At 46.6% G+C, this 26,620-nt stretch overlaps 1 protein-coding gene across 1 annotated transcript; it reads left to right on the forward strand.

The window, feature by feature from the left end:
* Positions 1 to 636: 636 nt before the first annotated feature.
* Positions 637 to 24,856, forward strand: LOC133354771 (uncharacterized). Its single transcript, XM_061571877.1, has 13 exons — positions 637 to 773; positions 3,270 to 4,391; positions 5,270 to 5,380; positions 6,134 to 6,250; positions 6,648 to 6,693; positions 8,116 to 8,395; positions 10,065 to 10,143; positions 10,735 to 10,795; positions 12,817 to 12,964; positions 14,067 to 14,160; positions 19,255 to 19,385; positions 20,597 to 20,692; positions 21,337 to 24,856. The coding sequence occupies exons 1-13, from the start codon at positions 761 to 763 to the stop codon at positions 22,213 to 22,215; spliced, it is 3,177 nt and encodes a 1,058-aa protein (XP_061427861.1). The 5' UTR covers positions 637 to 760; the 3' UTR covers positions 22,216 to 24,856.
* The last annotated feature ends 1,764 nt before the right edge of the window (positions 24,857 to 26,620 follow it).

The following is a 26,620-nucleotide window of genomic DNA, read 5'->3' on the forward strand; positions in this document are numbered from 1 at the left end:
ATTAGGGTATTCTTCTGGGATGGATGGTGGTGGGAATCCGTATTCTTAGTTTTTTTCGGTAAAGTCACGTAGGTAAAAACATTCAAACGTAAAATAAAATAAAAAAATAAAAAATCACGACGTTTCGGAGGCAACACACGCTTCCGTCTTCAGGTGGTACCGTCACAGCCACGACAGCTGTATCGAGTAAATGAGAGATTGCAGGAGCTACCACTCCGTTTATATAATGGTTGAAGATGGTGGTGGGGTGGGAATCCGGTTTCAGGTAAGCATCCGTATGGGTAGCTTTCCTGTAGACAGAGTGGCTCATTGAACCATCAGGTCTCTTTTGTATTAGGACATCCAAAAAAGGTAGCTTGCCATCTTTTTCGACTTCCATGGTATATCTGATGGCTGGGTGTATGAAAACCGCCACTTTTTTCAAATGTTCTTTCTGTGGCTTTCACACCTGATGATGATGATTGCTTGTGTTGCAGTCGAAACGTCGTGAGAATTTTTACTGTTTTGTATTTATATTATTTATTATTTCCCTTCTACGTGACTTTACCGAAAGAACCAATAATATGAATCCCTGCAGTCACGAAAGCTTTGAATCAAAATTTAACGGAAGACGTTCATGTAACGTCTTCCGGAATAGGAAGAGGCGTACCTCAACGTGTAACCCAATGTCTTCCGGAAGACTCTACCGGGTTAGGAAGCAAACCAAAAAAAACGGAGACTGCCTCCTCATCGTTCTCAGCGGCGGCTGATCGCTCGCGGAATGCAGAGTTCTGGTACGAGGGCGAGACGGGCACCAACATTGCACAACAAACGCCTGCACCTACGCCAAGTTCGTTCCAAGTTAGATTAATCGCGCGTGAAAGACAATCGCAGGGGCGCGTCTATGTTATAATATTCGCGTATATATTTTTACGACGTGGTTGTGGATGTCAGACTGGTCTTCATCCTAGGAGCCTGCGCGTCTCGGGGTCCAATCGCTATTTCTTGTAGAATGATTTGTTTTAAGAGGTTCAAATGAAAACAATCGCAGCGTCAGTGAGGGTTGTTGCGTGTATATTTTGTTAACTGAGGCGAAGGGCTAACGCTCGTTGCGAGAGTTTCGAATGAAAGGCCTCAAGATGGCGGCCAAAGGCTTTGTTAGGCCCAACAATTACACATTTTAATGTTTAAGAATTAAACATTCTATGAATAATGGTACATTGCGAGGCACAGTTTTAGGCTTTCGTTTTAACAGTGTATTGTTTACTCTCACGTCCGCTGGTGGACTGCTGCGATTTCCATGACTGCTGTGGTACATTTAAGGTCCCTGCGTCGCGCGCTTTAAGAGCCGCTTGTGCGGCCGTCTGGAAAGCTCTTCGATGTCAGGAATCCACTGGAGCCGTGCACTTTAACATCCTCCAGATGGAAAACTCGTTTCCGCAAAACAGCGTTTTGTGTTTAGTTTGTTGTCCTTGCCTCGCACCTCTGATAAGCAATGTTAGCTATGTACAATGGGGAAAAAAATCAACATACAAAGATTTGGGCGGGTTCCTTAAACTCCCTTAAACCTAAACAATTATATAGTACTTTGTTTTTACTTCAATATGCTCTTAGTGTATTTTACTAATTTCCCATGCAGCACTTAAGAGTGCCACGGTGGCGAGATGTTAACTTCCTCGCCTGGTATACAGGTGGTCGTGGTTTCGATCCCAACCCTTGACGCCTGCTGTATATTTGGAATTTGCGTGTCTCTCTCCCCAAGGTCGCGTGGATTTTTCTCCGGGTCCTCTTGTTTTTCCCGTCACATTATTAACAACGCGTTTCGAGTATTGGGCTGATCTACATTTTCACGTGATGAGCCGCTTAGTTGAGCTATCATTTGCGGTCAGGTCGCTTCTAAAAAGAGCTATTTAGCTTAGCGGGCCTTATAGGCTTGTTAATCACGAGAGGGCTTAAGTGTAGTTTTACTATTCCTCTGTTTAAGTAGAGGAGACAATAGTGATTTACTATATGGGCGATAGTTTGGTTTGCATGGCCACAATTGTACTACAGTTCTGTGGTTTGTCTTGCATATTCCATTTATACAGGAGATTTGCGCAACGGCCTGTTCTGATGCGGTTGATGGTTACTTCATTGTCATCGAGGAGTAATGTCCAAGTCAGGAGGTGCAATATGTTTCGGTCTCGATTGAGGTGTTTATTCTGAACGTCTACGTTGTTCCACTGCCAGCCTGCATTTTTGTGGCCCCGAGTGAGATTCTAGGATGGTGACCAGATCAGTAGGAGGATACATAATTGAGGCGGAAGTTTAGGTACTTTGTTGTGTCGTAAACAGAAAGTTTTTTTTTTGCAAAATCGTTGTGCTTATTTGGATGCTCTTTTTTCCCCCAAAGGTTGTAAGCCAATTGTGTGATTGGTGCCATCTCATGTAATTAAGTATTCATTCGGAACGCCTTAACCAATGCACCAGTGTGAGAGAACAGCCCTTGAATGAGTACTTTCCCACTTCTATAGAAAACATTGTTGCGTGATGGTCAAACATACTAATCACATGGCCATAATATGTGGTGTTTAAAACACAAAAAATGCATTCCAGTAACACTGTTTTGCTTCTCTCATAAACGTGTTGACCGAACATACCCAAGACAATGACTTTTGAAATATAAGTGTGCTTGCGCAGAAGGCTAGATGACTTGAGACGAATGTGTGACAGCCAAAGGGGAGAACGTGCCTGAGAGTGTGTATATCATGGAGATGGAATGATGAAGTCCATCAATGTGGAGGACTTAAATGGATTGTTTTGCAGGATAGTGAGGGAAGGAAATGACCAGCAGTGGATTGGTTATGGTTTATGATGATGTAGGTTGAACGTCTTTCGCACTGTACGTAGCCAACCGTACTAATCGGAGGTGCGGGGGAAGGACAACAAACTAAAGACAAAGCAGTTCTAAATAAATGAGTCTTCAATCTAGACTTAACAGTGTGCAGCTCCAGTCACAGTGGCTTCCTAATCTCGGAAGGAGGAGCTTTCCAGACTGCCGCTGAAGCGCATCTGAAAGCGTGTGATGCGGTGACTGTCTTTGTTTGATGGCTATCAAAAAGCCCCTGAGAGGATGACCAGATGGTTTATGCTCCTTGACGAGATCAGCAAGGTATTGAGGTTCATTTGTGGCAAGCACTTTGTATGTAATGAGTGCTGCCTGATAATGTATTCGTTCGGCAACCAGAAGCTAATATAGCTCGGCAGCCACACTGTTTTTATGATGAATAAAATGTTTTTCGTTTTCACAGGAGCAAACTATTTTCGAGGCAGCAACCAAGGCTATGGGTTCCCATCGGATCGAAACCTCGACGAGGGCCCGTCGAGCATGATGCACAACACGTCTCCCATGGAGCGCACAGGCAAGCAGGGCCTCGTCATGGGCGATGCTGGCAGATCCTTCCCTGAGAAGCGCATCTTCAGCTACGACAGCTCGCGCGAGATGGACTACATCGCCCCCAGGAAGAAGATCTACGAGTACCAGGACAGCGACCACGTTGCGCCGGTCGACTCGAAGAAGCAGATGGGTGACTATCACGGCATGCCCAAAGCGAGTAAGGATTACCACATGAAAACCGGCCCAGGCTACGGTGGAGGCGGCATGGGTGGCCGCGACTACGGTCACGGTTTGTCGGGAAAGTCATCGTCCGACTACCGTGTCCCCGGCATTGCCGAGCGCGGCGAGCACGTGGATTCAAGGAGAGTTGGCACCGACTACTACAAGGAGCGGGTGCAGCCTATGGGGGGCGAGCCGTACGAAGACTTGGATCCGGGCCCCATGCGCGGACGACCCAAGAGCCCTGGCGACTTCGACACACGCAAGCACGTGGCGCCGCGCAGCCTGAACCCTCCTGACCCGCAACGCTACGTATCGGTGGTGTCAGGGGGCCACGATCGCTACAACCAGAGGGAGCTAAGCCCACGGCAGGCCTACCAGGTCAGGCCCCGCAGCGTCGAGCCGTATGGCACCGTGCATAACCCGATTCGGCGGGAGTACACGCCTGACGGGGGCCATGAGGCCAGGCGGCACGCGCTGCGTCAAGAGCCCGGCCAGGAGTCTTTCTACCACAGCCCTGAACTCTACGACGAGCACCGGTCACCACTTCCTCCCGGCCCCGGCAGGGTGGGTGGCGGCGGTAGTGCAGCGCGAAGGCTCGGCCCGCCAAGGGACCGGGACCCCGAAGGGTTCCAGCGACCGAGAGACCGGGACGAGCGGCACATGGAGGGGTTCCAGCGGCCTGGGCCACGTGGGGATGACCGGCAGATGGAGAGGCCGCCCCCCATGCGGAAGCCCTCAAATGCCCCCCCGCGAGATGGATATGGGTACAGGGGTGATCGACCGCATTCGCAACATGGATATGAGCCCTCGCGTGGTATGTATGGGCCATTCTTCTGAGCACGATGTGTTTTAGTACAGAAAAACTCGCACATTGAATTATTACCCGTTGTACAGCTGCTCCAAGGCCGAGCAAGGCCAGCGTGGCTCAGAAGGCAACAGATTGATTTTGCACTGCATATGACTTCATGTGCAATAAACCTCGGGTGAAAATTATTAATCCGACTCCGCCATACTTGTTGGCTTGTCGGACTACATTTTTCACTGTTTGATTCTGGCTCTACAAAACAAAAGCTGACCTCGACTCGTGCCCCGCCCACTCCATTCTGACACTTGGGTTACGCCCACTTTTACACCTTTATAAACAGTTGCATTTAGAGGCTTACCCCCCTTTTTTATATTTAGTTCGCTAGCTTGCTTAGGACCGTGCAAATCTTTCGGTCGTTTTTTAACCCACTTCCCGTGATCCAATCCAGCTGACATTTTGCACACAGACTCGTTGTGCGTGACAATTTATTTTCGTGAAAATTTCTTTCCAAAATTTTACACTTTTTAGGAAAAAATCTCAAGCCAGAAGACGAGAGGACTCTAGCCGCCACGCATATAAAGGATTTATAGTGAAAAACTTTGTTTTTACGGGTTAATTTTTCTCTCTGCCTGATGATGACCGCTTGTGTTGCGATCGAAACGTCGTAGTTTTTTGTTTGTTTTATTAATTTGAACCTATCTACGTGACTTTACCGAAAGACCCAAACAATATGCGTTATGTATTATCAATATTTTTGCTGTATGCCGTCCACTGACAGGTAAATGACGTCCAGTGGTCTTCGTGAGGCCTTGTCGTTCCTGGAGAGTATAGAGTTTATGCTGTTGTTTGATGCTGGCTTGACTAAACTTGTGGGTGTTTGCTCACAGGTCCGCCGCCCGAGAGACCGAGGAAAGACCACTCGGACATGACGACAGATATGCTGAGGGGTATGGTGGACTTAATCAAGTCTGGGAAGCTGCCCATCCAGCCTCACCTAGGTGATGACAGTTTACTTGCGCAACGAAGTGCCTTATTGCATGTAAATTTATAGCAGCCAAATACTCCAAATTTGTGTTTCTGAGCAGAAGACCAGATCGCCGCTATTGCTCTCTTTTGTGGAAGCCCTTCCCCCCTAGCAATGGCGTGAACGAGCAAACAATCCGAGGATTGTACCTCTACGTTTTGGCTGAGGAGCGATGGCAAATGTGCCACAGTGAATAAGGTTGCCTTAGCCGTCTGTACATTTGCTTGTGCCAAGTATTGCTTGCATGACCAAAATTCCATTGGAAAAGGTAACGGTCACTGGTTCAGTCACATTCCTGTTACTAAATCACCTGGAATGCGCCTGAGTTGTATCCAGGCATATCCTGCATGACCAACCAGCGTGCACAACACGGTGTTGAAGGTTCTGGGGCTACGTGGTGGGCAGGACATTGTTTTATAACTCTGCTCCCTCATCTATGCTGCCTGTCTTAACCAACTCGCCCTGTCCTGCATGATGACCTCCATGACCCACATGGTGTAGGGATATCCTCATCCAGCAGCTAAAGGGCTGTACACATACAATTTAATTGCATATGCAAGTAAAAACAACCACGACAAATACTTCATTAATATTGGTTCAAATTACCAACACTTGCAGAAGTAGTTAAAACTCTTGGCAACTGCCCCGAGTGCCGTGTATACACGCCGTGCCGTGTTCCGCTTGCCGTCTCGCTGATGGAGCATCTCTCCTCTACGCTTCATCGCAGAACCGGAACGGCGCAGCCACAGGGAGCGCATGGTGGAGCCGAGAATTGACTCGACGGTGGAGGCTGCGTCGATCCTACGGGATGTCGTCCATCTGCTCAAGGTGGATACGATGAGAGGTAGGGTCTCACGCGCACGTTCACCAGAACCATACTTTGAAGTTCCAGGGTTCAATTTCCGACCCGCAGTGCCTTTCGATGTGCAGTTTGTTCTCTCCCTGTTCTGCATGGGTTTCCTCTGGTTTCTCCCAAAACATTTCCCAAGAATAAAATAAGATGCAATGTAACTGGTATTGGCCAAACATCCCAATGCTCAAAAAATATTTGCAAACAAGCAAAATAATATAGTAATTTTAACGTGTGAATTAGTGTGGAATACCCCATTTTCTTTTTTTTACAAGCACTAGTTAATCTGCAACCTAGATAATCCACCCACAGATGATAAGAGGTTTTAATCAATTTGTGTTTAAGAAACCTAACATGAGTCCACGTCTTCTTTGTTTCTTCTTCCTGTCAGGTGGCATGGACCGCCCATGTTCCCCTCCAAGCCCTCCACCGCACGGGTGAGTCCTAAGTGTTGTGCTCACTGCTGTGATAACCTCGCGCAACAAGACCCATCGGGAAGTGCCGAATAGAAGCCACTCTCAATGTGTTTTCAACTTCGTCGACCTACATTAGCGAGTTTCACAGTGACCATGTGGCTCTGAAGAAATGTCAAGGAGGTGTTTAAACTTGAGTGTATTGTTTGTATGGTGGCTAGGTAGCAGGGGTGGGGCGAGGGGGGGTAAGGATAAAGCTCTGTCCATACCATAGCACTGCGCCAGCAACATTGAGATCCTGAGTTGAATTGCTGGAATTCCATGTGAAATAAAGCAGGATTTTCAAGTCAAGCAAGCTGAAGCTGATGAACAAAGATGACCGCATGGGGGTGGGGATGGGGAAACACCCCCACAACACTTGTGTTTGCCCATCACAGCTTTGAAGCTCGAATGTATACGTGTGTGTCAAACGATACGTGGCAGACCACTAAAACATCCCGTAAGGCAGTCATGTGGATGTGGAGTGAGATCTGCTGCGGCGCTCAATGTCATGCGGCGCCTTTTCTGGTGTCTTCCGTCCATGTGATGTCATCTCTAGACTGAGGGGCTTTAGCATTGTTGCAAGCTTCATAGCCTAGTACCCTCCACTCCTCCAGTGCCAAAATTAAGATGTTACTGTGTTGCTTCCTTTGAGAAGATGAAGTGTGAATTTACGGATTTTCATTTGGTTGTGGGTTTAGTTGTTGGTAGTTGCCATTTCGAACAATATGTAGAACAAATAGAGATTTTATCTATAACCCTTCCAAATAATTTTCTCCTGCTGGTAAACGCAGCTGAGCACAGATGTTCAATGATGTGAAAAGCTGTGCACAACATGTTCATCAGATTTTTACCGTAGTTGTAATTATTTTGAAGGGCGATTTATTTCGATGCAATGCTTATCACCCTTCTGTTTGTCATGTTGCCTTGATGTTCATCTTGCAATTGGGATAATCTGCAGGTGAGCATCGACAGACCAGGACTTTAATGGTCTCTTACAACATGCTCCTTTGACTTGGCGTTCACAGCTCCATTACTCTTGAGCAACATTCATTACAATTCTGGCCATCAAATTCTTTTGGAAGGATTTTTCAAGTCAATGAAATGTTCTTCAGTGTTTCTTTTGGTGGCCCAGCCATTTTGCCAAATGCTATTAAATTGTCACACCTGCTATGACTTGGAAGCTGTTTTACAGTGCTCATGCTGTGTATGTAGGGTTTATTTTTTATTTCCCTCTATTTGTTTACATTTTATTCAGTGCACAGAGCCAAGTCTCGCCTGCCCTGTACCCCCACCTCACCATACATCTCAGTCAAACCACATACCCCCATCATCTCCCCTGAGCCACCCCCCCCTTGCCATACAGACTGGCCACCAACACAATAACGAGTGATGCTACTGTTCCAGGTTTGGATCTCCCCAAGGTTCTTACGATCCCCGCTCTGGACCCGGCCCCTCTGGCTATTTTGGTCGGCACGACGGTCACGGCAACCGGGGACCTCCCCCGGTCCCCCATGGTGGGCCGAGAAGACACGACAGGGGCGGCCGAATGATGGGCCATGGTCCTCCTGGGTCCCCCCCTGATATGCGGGGGGGCCGACGCATGGATGCCCCTCAGTCGGGTCATTATCCTCCTCGTGGAAGAAGTCCCTTCCGGAACGAGCGCAACATCCCTGGGTCCGGCGGCGTAAGTACTTCCTGTTGCTCAGCGATGACCTTCAGGCTTGGCGTCGTGGCCCATCTGCTGGAGGCTGGTTGCCCTCGGAAGTTCACTCAGAAGTCTGCTGGATTGTTTGCCGTACCTCTGCAGCATTGTTGCGGGTCGACAATTGGGCCGGGTTTTTGCTGTGGTTTGTTTTAAGTGAAAAACACTGCTGCGTCGCAAAGGACTCATTTTGTACGATCACACGAGGTTTATTTTGGCTTACGTTCCATCTTGCGTTTGCCCCTATGGAGAGGGAGATCCCAGAATGTTGAGTGGTTTCAGGTTTCCAGGTCCTGTTGCGCTTGAAAAGCTGTGAAGATCGACCTTGTCGTGCACTCTGCCCAAGTGAACATGCAAAGAGAAGCACGCTGCAGCATCGATACGACAAAGAAGGAGCTCACGTCTTGCCAGCTGTCCTGTGAATGAAGCCAATCCAATGCACCTTTGGGTTTGGTGTGGGAACGGAAAAGCTGCGTGAGCACCTTTTAGAACTAGCTTGGCAGTATCACTGACTGGTGTGGCACCATTGGAAAAGCAATATGTGTAACGGTTTCGCTTGAATTGCACCGCAATGGATAGTGGAAATGTTTTGGAAACTAGCCCTTACGTGGTGTGACGCTAAGTTCGTGAGGTCATGGTGGAATCATCGAGCAGTTACGTTCACACACGGCACACTGGGAAGAAAAACACAGCAGTCCAACAAGATGGAATGTTGGATCATCCAAACATTTGTAATGTTCAAAATGTACAAAGTCAAAAATATATATCGTAGCATCTGTTGCTTTCACATTATTTGAACATTGAAGTGAAAACAAGGATCGGTCGTCAAAAGTATTTGAATCACATTTGAATGTGAAAATTTCCATGCGTCTTGAATGTTTGAATAGTTTTGGGAAAAGCCTGGGCTTTGCTCATCTGGAATTGACAACTGAATGTTGTGTGCTCTCTTGTGGAGATAAGGTTTTCAATTGACTTCATTATTTTACTGTCCTTTTATTGATGTGCAAACATGGACTTCATGTTGATGACGACTGGTTCATGAGGTAGATTGTGGAAAGAAAGGCACATCGCTAATTTGAGAGAGACTATTTGACTAAAACACTCGTAAAAGAAAACTGACCGCTGAAGGAATAGCATAGTGCAGACCATGAAAATCACTTTCTGAAGCCGGAAGTTAATGGATTTTGTTTAGGCATTGAGAAATTCACCCTTTTGAAGGGGATCTCATTGCACAAAATATACAATGAAAATGGACATCTGGAGCATTGGGTTTTCTCTAGCATCGCTTCACAATTGAGTGATTGCCAGACAACTTAGTCAAGTGCTGATCGAGATAATGGCAGGGGGGAGTGTAAAGAGTGTTGTGATGACCTTGATCAAAATATATTCGTTGTCAACTTCACAAGTCATGGGGCCAAGTTTCGTTTGGACTGCCTCTTCTTTCTCTACGAAGGAGAAAGGGCTTTTATCAGACGAAGAGGGGTTAACGCGACCTACAAGTGTAGCACGTGGAACTCTGACGTAACCGCCTTGAGCATCCCTACAGCTGCGATGTATCACGGCGGCTGAAAAACAGTAAGTTTTACCTTTTATGTGAGCGTGGTGGCACCGACGTGCATAATGCCCGCCTCTCTCTGTTTCTGTGCCAAAGAATACAATGCGAATGCCCATGAAACGAAGGGAAATGGATCATCCGATGATGCCGCAGAACAAGCGCATGCGAATTCAAGGTGAGCGCCTCGCTTGCGCGTTTGTTCTCGAGGCATCGCGACGGCACCTTTTGCGTTCGGCATGATGTCAAAAGACGAAGTATCCATTCAAATGTCATGTAGAGCAATGCAACCATTTGTGTGAGAGAACAATGGGCCATCCAGTTACCTTTGAGGGCCCTTGAAGGGACCCCTGTTCCACACAGCATGACATTCAAACCAATGTATTTCATTCTAGGAGTTGAAATGTCGCCAAATTACATTAAGAACCAAATTAAATGGTTTTTGGCGCAGTCATTAACCCACTATACTTGAGACAGTGTTTAACAGGTGGCTGCCTGCATTCAAACCCAGGATGTAAGTGATTCAGGTAAATAAATATTCAATGGATGTAGTGTTTAGGTTTTTATTCGTATAATTCACATTTTGCTTTGTAACTCGTTTAATGCCATTTAACTGGCATATAATGAGCTTAAAATGTAAGTATTAATTTCTTGGCCACAGGATTCTGCTCAATGTGGATAGTGTCTCCCATGAGGTGGATTGTAATATTCAATGTTTTTTTTGTGTTCACTCGGGAACCTGCCCCCCTTGCATATGTTTTGTTTGTAGATTCTGCGCAAGGATACGGTACAGGAGATGAACACGAGATGGAAGACCGCTACTGGATAAAGTGAGTCGCTCTAAATATTTTAACAAAAGCTTACACAGGAATCCCCCACTCGTTCTAAAGGGATGTATTGCTGGTAAAATGCGAATTAACTCGAAATTACTTTTGAAGCCACTCTTGGTTCCCCACGGACAATGTTAAACTCAGGGGTTGCGTTCTTAGCCAACATGAAGTGTACAGATGCATAAGGTAACATTTTCACTAATAATACAAATAAATAGGTAAAACTTAGCAGAGATGTTTGAAGAGCTTGCAGATCGAGGCCGCATAGGGTGAGCAGTGGTGGAGTTTATGCAGTTGGGTAGGCCAAGCATTCTGGCACTATAGCTATAGGTTTTCGCATTATGCGATGTTTCGGATATATGTGTCATCCATTACTTGGGGAACATTGCCGTAAGAGTAATGTTTCGCACATACGTTCTTTAAATAAAAAATAATCAGCAAAGTTTTTCTTGCAATTCTTAACGAGGAACGCACGTGGTGAATACAGAGACTATATCTTGCGATGTAAGTTCGTCCTACACACGTCGTGTCTACCAGCAAATAATAATCTCCACGTGTTCAGCCTCCATCTGCCAGCCTGTCATTTTGTGTGATCACTTAGGAAGTCATAGCTTTAAAAAATTACAAACGGCTTTAGAAATATGAGCAAAACACGGTAAATGATGATGGTGTCTCTGGCAAGAAAAGGCAAAGGAACAGTATTAAATCTCCAGGTTACATTTGAAGTTTTAAAGCATTTTGAAGCAGGTGAAAAGGCAGTTGATGTTGCCAGAATGCTTGGCTGACCCATGGTCTTTGTGAGAACTATTCAAGTTAATGCAGGAAAACATTATAGAATGATCTAAAAATGTGGCACCTTTAACTGCCACCAAAATTACTCGTAGCAGAAGTGGAATTCTAGAAAATATGGAAAGACTTGAGTGCCCGGATTGGAGATAAAATCAGCGTAGCGTGCCGATTAGTACATTGATCATCGAGGAAAAAGCTAAAAGTTTGAAGACATCATTGGAAACTTTAGGAGCTTAGTGTGGCTGGTTTACCCAGGTGTAAGCGGTCTGCATCATATTAAAGCGTCAGGTGAAACTGCAAATGGTGGCAGTGAAGCGGCAAAAAACTATCCTCTAACATTTTGAAAGAACCTATTCAAGAAGGTGGCGATACACCTGAGTAAGTGTTCAAAGTGGATGCCACAAGGCTGTATCAGAAAAGCGAATGTCGGCAAAAACATTCCTTTCTAAACAATAGAAGACTGCACCAAGTTATAAAGCAGCCAAAGATCGATTTACTGTCCTGCTAGGTCGGAACTCTTCAGGACATTTCGAGCTCAAACCCTTGCATCGTTTACCACTCGGGAGACATCAAAAATTGTGAAAGGTTATTCAAAAGAACATCTGCCTGTTGTTTTGACGATAAAAAATTGCCATGCCAGCGGGTTTCTAGACGGGTTTAATTAGCATTTATGCCCAGCTGTGATGGAATATTGCAACAAAACCAACTTTGCACACAAGACAAAGCTCCGCAAATGTGATGAGTTTAAGCTAATTTGTATTGAGTTAAAATGCATTTTAACTTCTAATCATATGCATTTTCGTGCACTTAATGATGTTAAGCACATTTTTTTCTCCAGAAATGGTCGGTTAGGAGCGTAACTCCTGAGTTCGCTTTCGGTAGCATTTCATAGGAACTTTTCCCTTGTGTATAGCAGGAGTTTCCTGTACATTAAACTTACAATGTCTGCTTTCGCTCAACACGTAATATGCAAAGCATACATTTGTTTTAACAAACGCCTCTGAAAGGAAGATGTGTTCCATGTTACGTCTAAACTCCAAAGATGCAATAAATAAGGAATTTCTTCAATGAAACTCGTGAGCACTAAATGACTTGGTCAAGCCCACGCAGGGCCCCATTAGTCACTGTTCACATTGACGTTTGACTCAGCTTCGACACGCGAGCCCACGTGCCGTCGGTGAGGTTAAATCTCGGCCTCGGTGACCTGGAGTGCGCTCGGCCTGTGCCCAAAGGTGCAAGTACGGCTGCTCGCTGTGCAAGTTCTTCACGTACGACGAGAAAATCATCAAGGAGCACATGACGGGCGACAACCACCGGCACACGCTGCGTCTCGTGGACACCCTCTTCCCCAACGACAAACACATCTCACACTTTCTGCATGTGAGTGCCAGCTTGCTTTGGGATCCGATGCTGATGCGGCCCTCTGGAAATTGTAAATCAGAATATTTATTGATACTGGAGGAATCCGATGAGCTATAAAGCTCCTTTTTTCACATATGTCCAGTCGAGGCAGGTCAGAACGTTACAGCAACACAATACGAAACACGATAGGAGTGAAACATATAGGAAAGGAAAGAACATGACTTTAAAAATATACAAATAAAACAAAACTTATTTTTTACCAGGTTAAACCCACTGACCTATTAGCTTTTATTTCAGAAGCGACGGGGCCACAAATGATGATAGGTCAATGAAAGAACCTTGACATAGTGGTGAGCACTCTGCTATGAACCTAGTGACCTGAGTTTGATCAACGTCACAATGCTGGGTAGTGTTGGTTATCAGAGACAGCACAGATGGTACAGTACAATGGTATATTTTTCTGCACTAACCTTATGCTGCCCACAATATAGTCCTGCAGCCTATATAACACCACCTGTTGTACATGGTGATCACTCATCCAAGTTCTTTGCAGGCTCAACTCTGCTTAGCTCCTGAGATCTCAAGAGATTATGGATGCATTGCAGGTGATTTGGTCCTGGGCTGAGACTGGTTAAGGATAATTATTTTATAAAGGAGAATCTGTCCCATTCCGCTTGCGTTTATGCAGTGCCTGCTTGCATACCTGTCGAACCCTTATCAGTGCCTACCTTATTACAGACCAATTCAGGTCTTATTGATCACCCCGTGCCCTTGTAAATCTCAACGTTCATCCTTCAAAGTCCTATCACAAGGGAGAAACACAAACGGACAAAGATTATGTTACTAAACAAAAACTTGTTATGTATTCATGTTGATAATTGTTATCAATCGTATTACTTATCATGCTACTGTGATCTTGGATGCTGATGATGCTGCTTGCTTGATATTTGGATGCACACACTCATATTGATTATTATTTTTACCCGTATTGAAACGTCTGTACGCCGTTATGGACCTGAAAACTCAATTTCTCTGTACAAGAATACGGGTAAACCGTATGGGTTGACAGGTATGTGCTTGCTTTGACACTTGTACTTTTGTGCATTTTTGTTTCTACCAGAAAAAAATTGAGTACAGGAATAGCAAGATAGTCCCGATGACTCGCAAGAGATGGGAACAAGACAACAGCCGGCCATTCAACGAACTGATTGATGGTGAGAAACAGTCGGCTAGCTCTTATTAACTTGTTGTGTCAGTCTAGCCCAGATCATTCTTAACAATTGGTTGTAGTGGTTAGTGCACTGCCCTGCGGTCCGGCGACTCCAGTTTTATTTTTGCTCACGGCCAACATCGGTGACTGATGTCTGAACCGGTACTGGGATTTTCCCTTGGTTGACTCAGCCTTAAATAAGTACCTTGTATGGTGTATAAATGTTAGCACCGGTGTAGGCAAAGGCGATCGGGCATGATTGGCCACCCAACCCCTTTTGTGCTTTGCCGACCGTCATAGGTGTTTGCTAACTGCACTTGCTTTAATAGTTGGCTTGATAAAATTGGGGATATTATTTTCGTTTATGTTACTTAAATTATGCACAAGGTTATGCCTTTTGGAGATGATTGACAATGCAGTGTACCAGCACACATGTCCGTCAGATAGCACGGAGCACATTGGTATAGACACTTGTATTCTAACGTGCACAGATTAGTTAATCATTTGATTACTTGGCAGCCAGCGCAGGTCATCACGGATGGTCAGTGTGATGTATGTATGCATGTTGAACTTACGTGGCCATGTGGTTATACTTACACTTCTGCACTATTAGACGTGTGGCTGAGTTCAGGACAGAGTAGAGTGGATGTATATGGATGGCGCTGGTGCGGCTGAAGACGCTGTCACAATAGTCCACACGAGTGGTGATGAATGCGAGGACTAGTGTCTTGGCTGCATCAAGAGTCTGAATGGCCTATTGCGCGTAGCCTCCGTATTTGGGAATGGCCCACGTTGTGCGCGTCAAGAATTTAAGTTCATGGTCAAGGTCAACTCCCAGGCACTTGACACCAGCAGTCACTGGGGTGATGATCTGAACGGTTGTGAGTTACTTCCTGGCACCAAGCCAAATTAACTGGGTCTTCTCAGGGTGACGGTCCAACACTGAACGTTGGCAGGTTTCTGCGTGGTCCCACATCCACCGGTCAATGTCATCAATGCTGAGGTGCGATAACAATGCGACACGTTGAAACAGCTTCATCACCAAAGTAAAACTGCATGTCTTCAGCATATGTGTGTTTGCCAAGACCGTGTCACTTGGGCAATGGTTGTGATATAAGCCGTGTGAAGTAGAAAGATCACCCCGTGCCCTTATACCTTGTGTCTTCCGAATTCGATACTAGCGACATTCCAGCGACATCTTGCCGTAAGTTTACATATGCGGACGATATCGCACTCGCAACCCAAGCACGGAAAATGGAGGACACTGAGGCAGCCCTCGACAAAGGTCTGAAGACTCTGGAAGAATGCTTCAAGAATTGGCGCCTTAAGCCAAACCCATCGAAGAGCGTCGTCTCCGCCTTTCACCTGAACAACAGACAAGCTTCGAAAACGTTGAACGTTAACTCGTGCGGGGCGAAGCTAAGGCATTATGAACACCCTCAGTATCTAGGAGTTACCCTGGATCGAACGCTTAACAACCATCACCACCTCAAACAAGCAAAAGGTAAAACGAAAGCACGAGTGAATATTATTCAGAAACTTGCAGGAGCAACCTGGGGAAGCGATGGCAGCACGTTGAAGATATATCGATGCTGGCCCCTGTTCACTCCACTGCGGAGTACTGTGCCCCGGTGTGGGGTGCAAGCCCTCACACGAGCCTTGTCGATGCCGAAATTAACAACGCGCTTCGTATCATCGGCGGTTCCGTCAAGTCTCCTCCACTCCTGTGGCTTCCGGTGCTGGCGAATATCGCTCCGGCGAACATCCGACGCAATGATGCGACGACACGGGAGTACAACAACAAGATAATGAAAAACTTCACTCTACCACTCCATCGAGATCTAATAGAACCCCCACGCTGCCCAAGGCTAAAATCCAGGAAACCGTTCTGGATAAGCGCCTCCGCTGGTCTGAATCATGGGCGGCCATGGACGTTGCAAACAAAAACATAATTCATAATTCAGTACCGGGATTCTCTCTTCCACGTCGACTTTGTACCACATTGAACCGCGCTCGAACACAACACGGCAGATGCGCGTACACGTTCCATAAACGGAAGATCAATTAATCGCCCAGCTGCGACTGTGGAAAAGTCCAAATCATCAAGCACATCACCGATGAATGCTCCATGCACATCCTGGCGGTATCGCTGAAATCCACACTGCGTCAACCACATCATTTGACTGGATGAGGAACCCTTGCATTCATTTATGACGATCGTGAAGAAAACATTTAAACTGTGGCTTTTCACAATTCCATACGAAAGTAAAAAATAGAAAGAGCACTGGACCCAAAGAATTTACCAGCAAAGGCAACCGTGTCTTGTGTCCTCTGCCGAATGGACGAGTCAATCCGGTAACTCCAAACGCATCGTGAAAACGGTTGATGATGTTGTGGTCGACCGTGTCAAAAGCAGCGGGCATGTGAATTAGACCTAAGATAGCATTACGTCTCCACTATCAGCGGCTTAAAAAGCATATGAAACGACCTTGAGAATGCAGCCTCTGATATTCCCTGTAGGCTGACTGAAGGCGAAAGAATGTCATGTTCAAGGAATGCGATGCGCTGAAGACAGACCATAATCTCAACAACTTTAGAAATATATGTAAGTTGTGATATTGGTATGTAGTTCTTTACGTCAGCTAACTTCCCGCTGACTCAACGGATGTGAACCTTGATTAATGCATTGCACAGAGCTGTTATAAACGGTAGAATCTCTGGGAGAAACTACGCAAGAGTCTTGGTTGGTATATGGATCAAGTGCACGTGACTTGAAAGGAGCACCCATGATTATACTCCGGACAACATCAACTGAGAATGTGGCTCAAACTCTTTGAGCATTTCAGTGGTAGGCTCGAGGGATGGAAAGACTATTCCCACCAGTAGAACTGCAGATTGTGGTGATGTTATTGAAGTAGGTGAGAAACTCGGTTTCCCGATCTTGTCAGATCCCAAGAGTATGGTGCTGATCATATGTGGTTGTACAGTGCTGAATATATTGAGGGGTTTTCACTACTAAGTTTATTGAAATGGCTATTGTTCTCTGAGACTATGGAATTATACACCACAGAAATTGAGAATAATACAAATAATTTCAACCGCTGTGATTGCTCCAGACTCAGCGCAGCCTGGAAGTGTATTAAGTAATACACAATACATCCTTATAGAGGAGTCACATGCTAAGTGGCTGATTACTGATCTATTACATAATTGCAATATCCCCCCCACCAATGCCTCTGATCTCGAAACCTGATGGGGTTCAACAATGATGACGTCATCTTGCACTATTTAAGACCGGTAGCAGGTGGATGGCTTCACTATTCTGGCAAATCGCCCGAAGATGCTGGATGTAATTACCAGCGAAACATCGTACTCAAATTATAAATGTGGATTCACTTTTCAAACACACCGGTGGGCTGAAGAAGTAACTTATTGACGTTTTGTTAACGTGACCATTTTTTACCGATTGTCCGTATCGGGTGGTGGAGGGTTGCGACACATTTATAATAACGCGATCTAACCCAAAAACCTTTATCATGAATAATACTGGTCGCGAAAGACTACGTGTTAAACTGAGTAGTATCTGGCTCTGCAGTAGTATCTACTGACCCTATAGTAGTATTTACCGACTCTATAGTAGTAACTACTAACTCCATAGTAGTATCTGCTGACTCTATAGTAGTATCTGCAGACTCTATAGTCGTATCTAACCGACTCGATAGCATCTACTGACTCTATAGTAGTAACTACTGACGATGGTAGTATCCACTGACTATAGTAGTAACTACTAACGCTACAGTAGTATCTACTGACTCTATAGTAGTACTGACTAGATGTATTTACTGACCATAGTATCTACTCACTATAGTAGTATCTATTGACTCTATAGAAGTATCTACTGACCATAGTCGTAACTACTAACTCTATATCAGTATCTGCTGACTCTATAGTAGTATCAGCTGACTCTATAGCAGTATCTGCTTACTCTATAGAAGTATCTACTGACTCTACAGTAACATCTACCGACTCTGCAGTAGTATCTCCCGACTTTACAGTAGTATCTACCTACTCCATAGTCGTATATACTGACTCTATAATAGTATCTTTCGACTCTATAATAGTACTAACTTCAAAGAGTAGTGTTGAGGCCTAGTCCCGTGCAAAGCCCCCGGCCTCGCCTAGATTTCCCAGCCGGCCGAGGTGGCACCTTTGCAGGCTGGGGCTGTGCCGCTACCCCCCCCCACACCATCCCCCCACCCGCTCTACAGTAATAGTATCTAAAGGCTATAATAATAGTATCTACCAACCTTATAGTAAGTGCACACATTGGGGTGGGGGGGGGATAGGACATCGCACTCTGAATAATTCACCTCAGCGTTGTGTTTTTTTCATTTTTAACGTGAATGACAAGTCCCCCCTCCCCCTTCCACCGATCGCGTGTGTGCATTGCCATGGGAACTACGTGTCAGCGTTTCGCGCATCCACATATGCGTGCTTTGACGCACGCTCAGCTTAGTAATATAATTAATAGTACAAAATTGTTAATTTAACTACTTTAAAGTTGACGGATGTGAAATACGAATAGCGCTGGCTCACCACGGGGCTTATCGCGTGGTATCTGGTTACTTTTTTGAAACGTAAACCCCACAGTTTGCGAGTTAAATCCGTCGCAATTTGCATCCACAGACAGACGGACAGACAAAACACGTCTTTTATAGGTAAGAAGCAATCATCGCCCCTGCTGTGGAAACTTTGCAGGACGCTCCTAAATAAAAGTCATGAGATTCAGCGACGATTTTCCTGAGTAAACAAGCAAAACAAGTTTGAAGATGCTGGGTGTCTCTAAGTGGACCTTAGAAAATGTCTCTGGACGGTTTACCAAGTATTGTACAGAGTGAAACGGTACCTGGAATCGTCCCTCAATCTGCATAATGTCCTCGTCCTAGAAAGTCACTAACTTTGCTGCAAGTCATATTGATAACAAAAAATTGTTGCGAGGGAAAGCTTTTAAAGGTTGCTTCGTCTGGTGACAAAAAAAATCACACTGCTGCTTATGGCACTTGCCCAAACAGGAATCCCATGTTCTTTCCACATCCAGGCATAACGCTGCCCGAAGGCTGGATACGCACGGAGGTGGTGCGCTGTCTCGCTTGCCGCCGCTTCCTGCTCCGTAACAAGCTGGACCTGCGGCGCCACATCGCCTCCAGCGCGCACGCCGCTTGCTACCAGGTGCAGCACACAGACGCTCCCCCGCCCATCGCCCCACTTGAACCCCACCTCTCCCTTTCCCTTGGTGCAATGTACTGACTGCTCAAGCTGCACGTCTGCAGTGCGGAACATCTTGAAAGTCAGACTCGGAATATTTATTTATACCGGATGAAGCCGATGAGCTATAAAGCTCTTTTTCATAGAGATCCAGTAGTTTCACAGATATCCAGTCGTCACGTTACAGGCCTACGAAGAGATGTTAGCCACAATGAAGTGCTTAACCCTTTCCCGTTCATAACTCGGCGATATAAACAATAATCGACTCTAAATGGGGCAAAACTGTTCAGCCTATTCGGCCAAGTTGATGATGTTACACGTCATGCACTTTGCGACTTCATCTCATTGTGCAGCTCACAGGGTAGCGATAGTATCACTTAGTAACCCTTTCTCTTTCCGAGACGTCTGCAAGTTGCAGGGTGGGTTTCCCATTCTCTGCATTTCTGAACGCCCAAATGGTGAGTGTTAATTTTATTTAGAGAGGCAGAGGGTCGATGTTTTTAAAAACCCTACTCACCGCAGAGAACTGTTGCGACACAACCGCATTCTATGATAGCTGGTGCCAAACTGTGCCACACAGCCTCCCGCACGGCCTTGTGGGAGCCTCGGTACCAATAGAGTTGTATTTTTCTTCCGGTGACTAAGGCTTACCATACTGCCATAATGGAACAGCAGAGTAAATTTATGGATGGAAATCTTAAATTCATTCTTATGTCCAGATTATTATTATTGTTTCAAGGAACCAGGGGCATAACTTTTATGTTGTAAGTTGGTAGACATGTTGCATTCTTCCAATTCACCGAGTGGAATGGCCCTGAAACTTAGGCATTGCCATGATACTCAGACAATTTGATGACATCTGTTTGTCTTAATAATTCAAACGCTTAATAGGTGAACCTCGTGAAGATTGTGATAGCTCGTCAGAAAACAAATCTCATAGAAAGAGGTAATTCCGTCATTTTTCTGTTGGCAGGAAAGGATTTTAAATTAGCACGCTGTCATAAATCGACCTTTTGCTTTAATCGCGAAACAATACTTTGCAACAAAAATGTCAAATCGCATCTTATTTCCAAAGTTGTAAATGTTGAGTAGTTTTAGACGTAGATTGACCAGTGTGCTCGCTCTCCGTGACGTGTTGTATTGTAAACGGGTGTCTGTTGTGCTTTGCCCCTTAGACGTTCACAAACGATAAGAAGAAGGGCATTCAGAGCATGGTTTTCCAAGTCTACGACAGTGCCACCATGGCCCACCGCTTCCAACGCTTCAAGCGGGTGAGTCGCCACGCATTGCGCCACGGTGGCGAGATGTTAACTACCTCGCCTGGTATGCAGGAGGTCGTGTGTGTGCGTGTTCACCCCGTGGTCGCGTGGATTTTTCTCCTGGTCCTCCGGTGTTTCCCTCCACATTGAGAAGTGTGCATATAGAGTATTTGGCTGCTATGCATTTCCACATGATAAGCTACTTTGTTGAGCTATAATTTGTGGCCAGGTCGCTTCTTGAAAAAGAGCTACATAGCTCAGTGGGGCTGACCTGGTCAATAAAAAATATATAAATTCACTTTTGGAAATCCCTTTCTCGTCTATCTTTCTCACTTGGGTTTACCCATTTTCCTCATATCATAGTGGACTGTCGTACATAAGCGAAATTAATGTTTTCAGTGACATTAAGATGAGAGGATCACAATGCACTTCCAGAAATGCTGATGGTTTTTTGCATAATGCACAAATGCCGAGTTGTTTTACAAGTATTTCTACATACGGTGCGAAAGAAGTTGAGCATACATACGTACATTTAAAACTCATGGTTTTCCGGCCCACACTGTTTTTCCATGATGGATTTTTCTCATCGAATACAGTTGTAATAAAGCGACGTGCGTGAATGTGCACGCACATGTCTTTTTTTATTTCCTATCCAGGGTGAAGACGTTTTTGACGAGGATGAAATTAACGTCAAGGACAACAGCAAGTTGAAAAAAGAGGATCCAAAAGCGAAGAAAGATGCCAACAAGAAGTCTGCTCCCGCAGGCGCGGCCGCGGAAACAAAGGTCGTCGCTAAAAAGGGTAAAGCAGATCTGGAGAAATCGGCCAAGAAGAACCCCACGGAGCACAAGGAGTCGGCGGATGGCGTCAAGGTCAAGACGGACGCAGACGGGAAACGGGAGGGTGAAACGGAGGCAGTCAAGGACGACAAGGAGAAGGGTGCAACGTCCGAGACGAGGGGGAAAGAGGAGGGCGCTGCGGCGAAGGAGGAGGAGGAGGAGACCCAAGGGGAGGAAGATGACTTGGGAGATGATTCTGACCTCTTCCAGGAGCTCATGGACGAAGACGAGGGCGAGGGAGGGGAGGACGAGGAGGCTGCAGCAGAGAGCGCCGAAGTGGCGAAGGGCACCAAGGAGACCGGGCAGGAGAAGCAGCCCCCCGAGGGAGGGGCGATTGAGCACAGTGACGAGCTGGGAGATAAGGAAGACCTGGATTACGAGGAGGCGGAGGAGGAAGACGTGGAGGCTGAGGAGGAGGAAGAAGATGAACATGAGTTTGAAGAGGATGAGGAAGATGTTGAGGAGGAAATGGAGGAGGACGAGGAGGGGGGGGAGGAGGAGGAAGATGGAGGCATGGGTGGGGACAAGGAAGACTGTTTGGAGGGGCTTCTAGATGAGCAGGGTGACAAGTTTCAGGAAACAGACGCCACGACCACCGCCACCACCACAGCCACCACCACAGGCACCACCACAGCCACCACCACAGCCACCACCACAGCCACGACCGCTACGACCGCTACGAAGAAGGGGAAGTAATTGTCAGTCTTGAGAAACAAGCGCCTGTTACTCGGTGCCAGCCTTATAAAAGCCGCATTATCGCCCCAAAAGAGCCCTGCTTTTAACCCGACATGGAGAGGCGCTGTGTTCATTGGACCAAGTCTTCGTATTTTCCGAGCGTCGCGTACGAAGAGAGTGGTGCTGTAGGGGTCATCGTAACTCTCAGCAGTACGAGCGGCGTGCACGCGACACGAAGCCGAGTCGTAGATGGGGATTTGGTGTTAGAATTGTTTGGCGTCCAGTGCGACATTTATTCTTTTGAGGATCGTAGGAAACCCATGAATTCACAATTCGAGGCATGCATTTCCTCAGAAAATGTGAATGTTTTCCAATCCCCCCTTTAAAATATTGTCGTACTATTGAGAAATATATGAAGTTATAGTTTTGTTTGCAGGTTGGTATTGGGTTATGCTAACGTGTCTAGGTTTGAATCCTGAACTACAGCTGTATTGGTAATTGCCGAGGCTTGCAAGACATCCTCATTGAAATAACATTCATGCAGGAGGCTTCGACTATTAGTTTATTATGAATCCTTAAAATTGTATTGGATTAAAAGCGCAATCCTTTACAATGCCTCGCGATGCGTGAATTCCAACAGCGTGTTTGGTTGCCGTCGGACCCAAGTTTTATGTTCGACAAATCTTTTGATTTGCAGGTGTTTGGTCTAAAAACCCCAATATTTCCTCCCAGCTGTAATCGGACAGGGGTGATGCGTGAGAGCAATATGACTGCGGTTATTCAACAGCCGTGTAAATGTCGCGTTGCATGCCGATGGTACCACAGCACCTGCGACCGTCAAGGTTACTGAGCAATGCAGAGGTTCTGGGACAATTGCGAATTTCATTCTCGGGCGTCCTGGCCCCCTCCCAATGTTAGCAGTGAACCCCCCAATGAAATTCCACCTGTGTGCTGGTTACTTCAACACACTTTGCCCATTTGTATGGCATTGATAAGACACATTTTTATTGGTTATTGGAACTGGTGTAGTGCGTTCATGTACACTGGTTGACGGAATTCGATTAATTTTTATGTAAATGGCAAGTGATGTTGGGTTGGGATTAATCTCAATTGTGTACAGCCTTTGTCCTTGGCATGTACGTGGTGGGGGTGCGTGTTCGTTTTTTATGAAGTCTGATTGTGTCGAGCAACGCCTGAACTCTGCCCCGTTGTGAGCTGCCACTGCACAGCCTTCAACAGCACTCGTGATGTGAAGTAAACGCATGGGCCGGTCTTGGTTACGCTTGCTTCGCGCGTGTACAACAGCTGTTGGATTTGATTTGGATTGATCGCTGATCTTCCTCGGTTGATTAATTTTAGTTGCAATCGAAATTGGCTGAAAAGTTTGCCCCCAGTTCGTGTTTGAAATGTTTATTCCCACGTGGAGTATGCCACCCATGTCGGCCCTGTGCCATTTCAAGTGGGATTTGCATGCATTGTGCATTCGTTGTCACTCGAGCAGTGCATCAGGTCGTGGACATAACACGACGCTGCCACAATGATTAGAAATTAGGCTCAGGCCACGTTGGACTATACCTCCACGGCTCCTGTCTTGTCCCATTGTGTCTGTGGTCTTGGCCCCTTTTAGTGTTTCTCCATTTCTTCCCTGCCCCCCACCCCCCTTTTCTGATCATCGGGGCGTTATGGTATTGTACTTTAACAAGGTGTAACGTGTTTGGGTTAGCTTATCTTGCCCCATCTCCTGACACGACTCCCCCCTAGTCGTCGTCTTCCTTCCCGATCTTTTCTGTCCCCTCACCGTGCCCTATCCCGTTTACGGCCCTTTCTCCTTACAACTCCCCCTCCACTGACATAAAATTCCCTTGTTACATTAAGCACCCCCCCCCCCCCCTTAATCCTCCCATTCCTCTCTTCATGTCAAGCGCCTTGAGCAAAAAGCACTCCGTAAATGTAAATTAGATTATGCGATCCTAATTTATAATTGGCTTAAAAAAAAAAATAAGGCTCTAAAGTTTTTTATAATAGGTTCTGAGGTCAATCTAAAGTTCCAGCCCGTTTGCTTTTGAAAGTAAGAACATTGGCTGTGCATGTGGGGGCGGGGGGTGGTTAGGTTTACGTGGCTGGCTTTTTAACAATCTGGCCAAACCTTTAAAGTTGCGGAGGGGAAAACGTGTAAAGGTTCAGCCCCGCAATTGCTCGCTAACGCAACTGCCGGTGAAAGGGCATCCACTGGAGGGCGCTCTAAAGAGCTGGGTATTTTTGTCCTTGGAGTCAGTGAGAGTTACCCACACGTTGGCCCACACGACTTGTCGATCGACTGGTGAACCCATGAACACTGTTGGGTGGACGTACTTGAGGGGGTGCGGGGGGGGGATTCATGAAGCTTCTCTTCATTTGCCATGCCGGTGTGCTCACCATTCATGTCGAGCCGGCATTTAAGTAATGATCCCCTTCCTCACCGCGGGGATTTATCCTGCAGAACGGCAGCACATGGGCAGTGGCGATTTATGTTTTTTTATGTCGATGTTTCGTGTGTACGGTGTTTATGTGTCGTGCAAGAGTAAACAAGGGTGTCCTTGCATACCATGTCGTGTCAATGTCAAATGGCGGGTGTTAATCGGAGCATGATTGCCTATTGTTGGAAATAAAATGATTTGGGTACCAAAAATCGAAATGGTGTATGTTGAACTTCTTTGGTTTATTAGCAGCAGTAGTGGATTACATAGCATCGTTTATCATGGGACCTTTTTACCAGTATCAAATATGAAAAATAATAGGGTTTTACCCTTTCTAACAATAAAACAGGTGAAATGGGCTCCAATTAGGCGCACTCACACTTCTTGGGAGGCAACACTTTATTTTTAACACAACGCAACACTTAACATAGGGTGGTGGACACCGACCTATTCTCGCTAACACCACACCACCACTCACTAGCACTGACTCTCCGATACAACTCGCGTGACCCAATGTAACAGGTTCCGTAGACACTTGTAGAGGTAACTTCTTTATTCCACTCCAACAGCACTCCAACACTCCTGATACTCTGTTACAGCCGAGGTACACAGCCTAGGTACACAGCCTAGATACTCTACTCTGGTTACGCTCTGGAACTCGCCCTCACAAGGTCGTAGAGTCGGGAGTTCCAGAGTCCCACCACTGGCTCTCACAGCGTCCCAGGGTCCTCCGATGGCTGGTCTTGGGTCTTGGGTCTTGAGCTACGACTGGGCCCCGATCGTCCAGGGAGCTCCCCTTTTTATGCCTGGTCCAACGAGGGGTGGGGCCGTGTGCGCCACCAGACATCCCACAGAGCACACAGCCCCCCCCGTTGGCGGCGCCAAGAGGCTTAAGCGTCTGGACCCGCCTGGGAACCCAACGCCTGGTGCCAAGAGGCTTAAGCGCCTGGCCCACCCAGGGTCCCAGAGCCCCCAGCAGCCCCTCCCTTCTTATGTCACTACTTTACCCCCCTCTACGTATCCTCCAGCCGACCCGGCTGTCAAAAAAAATACAATTGTACAATAAATGATTTGTTAACCATCAGAATGAGTGTGTGACAAATCAAGAAAAAAAATGAGAAGAAAGCGCCTCTCCCCCCTCCTGTGGTCACGCGTATAAAAAAAAAAAAGCTGCAGGCCACCGATGCAGAACAACACTGTATAAACACATATATGCAGGATGAACGCACGCCCCAATCGCCCACTATACATGATGGCAAGGTGATTGGCGTCGCGTTGGGACGAGAGTTCGTGGGCGGGGGTCATGAAAATCGTTTGAGTTTTGTGCGAGTGGCAGGTCCATCGGTCGCGACGGAGGCGGGAGGGGACCGACGACCCGCTGTTGCGCTTGTGTCCTGGGTCGCTGATCCCGCGGGCAAGCTTGTTCCCGCTGGGTCGGCCGTGGCGGGTTCCATTCCCAAGGCATCTGAGGGCGGGACAGCGGGACCTGCCCGAGAGTTAGAAGCAGCATCATCGCGGCGCGGCTCGTCAGACATGTCGCGCTCTCGGCCCCGTAGAAGTGAAGGAGCTGTGTAGGGTTGAATGTAAGGTTTTAGACGTGACGGGTGCACGAACCAACGTCGCTTGCCATGCTGGATCCTGACACACTGCGGGCGGAGAACGCGAATAAAAACAACCGGGCCTCTCCAAGGCTTAAGCAGTTTTGAGGAAGTAGCCAATGGTACCTGCGGGCAGTGGAGCCAGGCGCGGTCCCCTTCTACCCAAACATGGCGGGACGTGCGGAGATTCCGCAACCGCTCGTTGGCAAGCTGACGGGCTTCTGAGTTATTTTGAGCAGCCTCCCGGGCATCCACGAGACGACGCACATTAGCACGGATGTGGTCGGCAATCTTAGCCTTAGGTGCGGGCTGTTTAATGTGCAATTGTACGTCGATTGGGGGGCAAACCTCCCTACCATACATAAGATAGAA

The sequence above is a fragment of the Lethenteron reissneri genome, chromosome 48 (assembly GCF_015708825.2).
Source record: "Lethenteron reissneri isolate LAM-NWPU_2019-01 chromosome 48, ASM1570882v1, whole genome shotgun sequence".
Taxonomy (NCBI): domain Eukaryota; kingdom Metazoa; phylum Chordata; class Hyperoartia; order Petromyzontiformes; family Petromyzontidae; genus Lethenteron; species Lethenteron reissneri.

Coding starts and splice junctions, on each gene's coding strand:
- LOC133354771 (XM_061571877.1), top strand. Junction 6,251..6,647: donor CAAGGTGGATACGATGAGAG/GTAGGGTCTCAC, acceptor TCTTCCTGTCAG/GTGGCATGGACCGCCCATGT. Junction 8,396..10,064: donor ACATCCCTGGGTCCGGCGGC/GTAAGTACTTCC, acceptor TCTGTGCCAAAG/AATACAATGCGAATGCCCAT.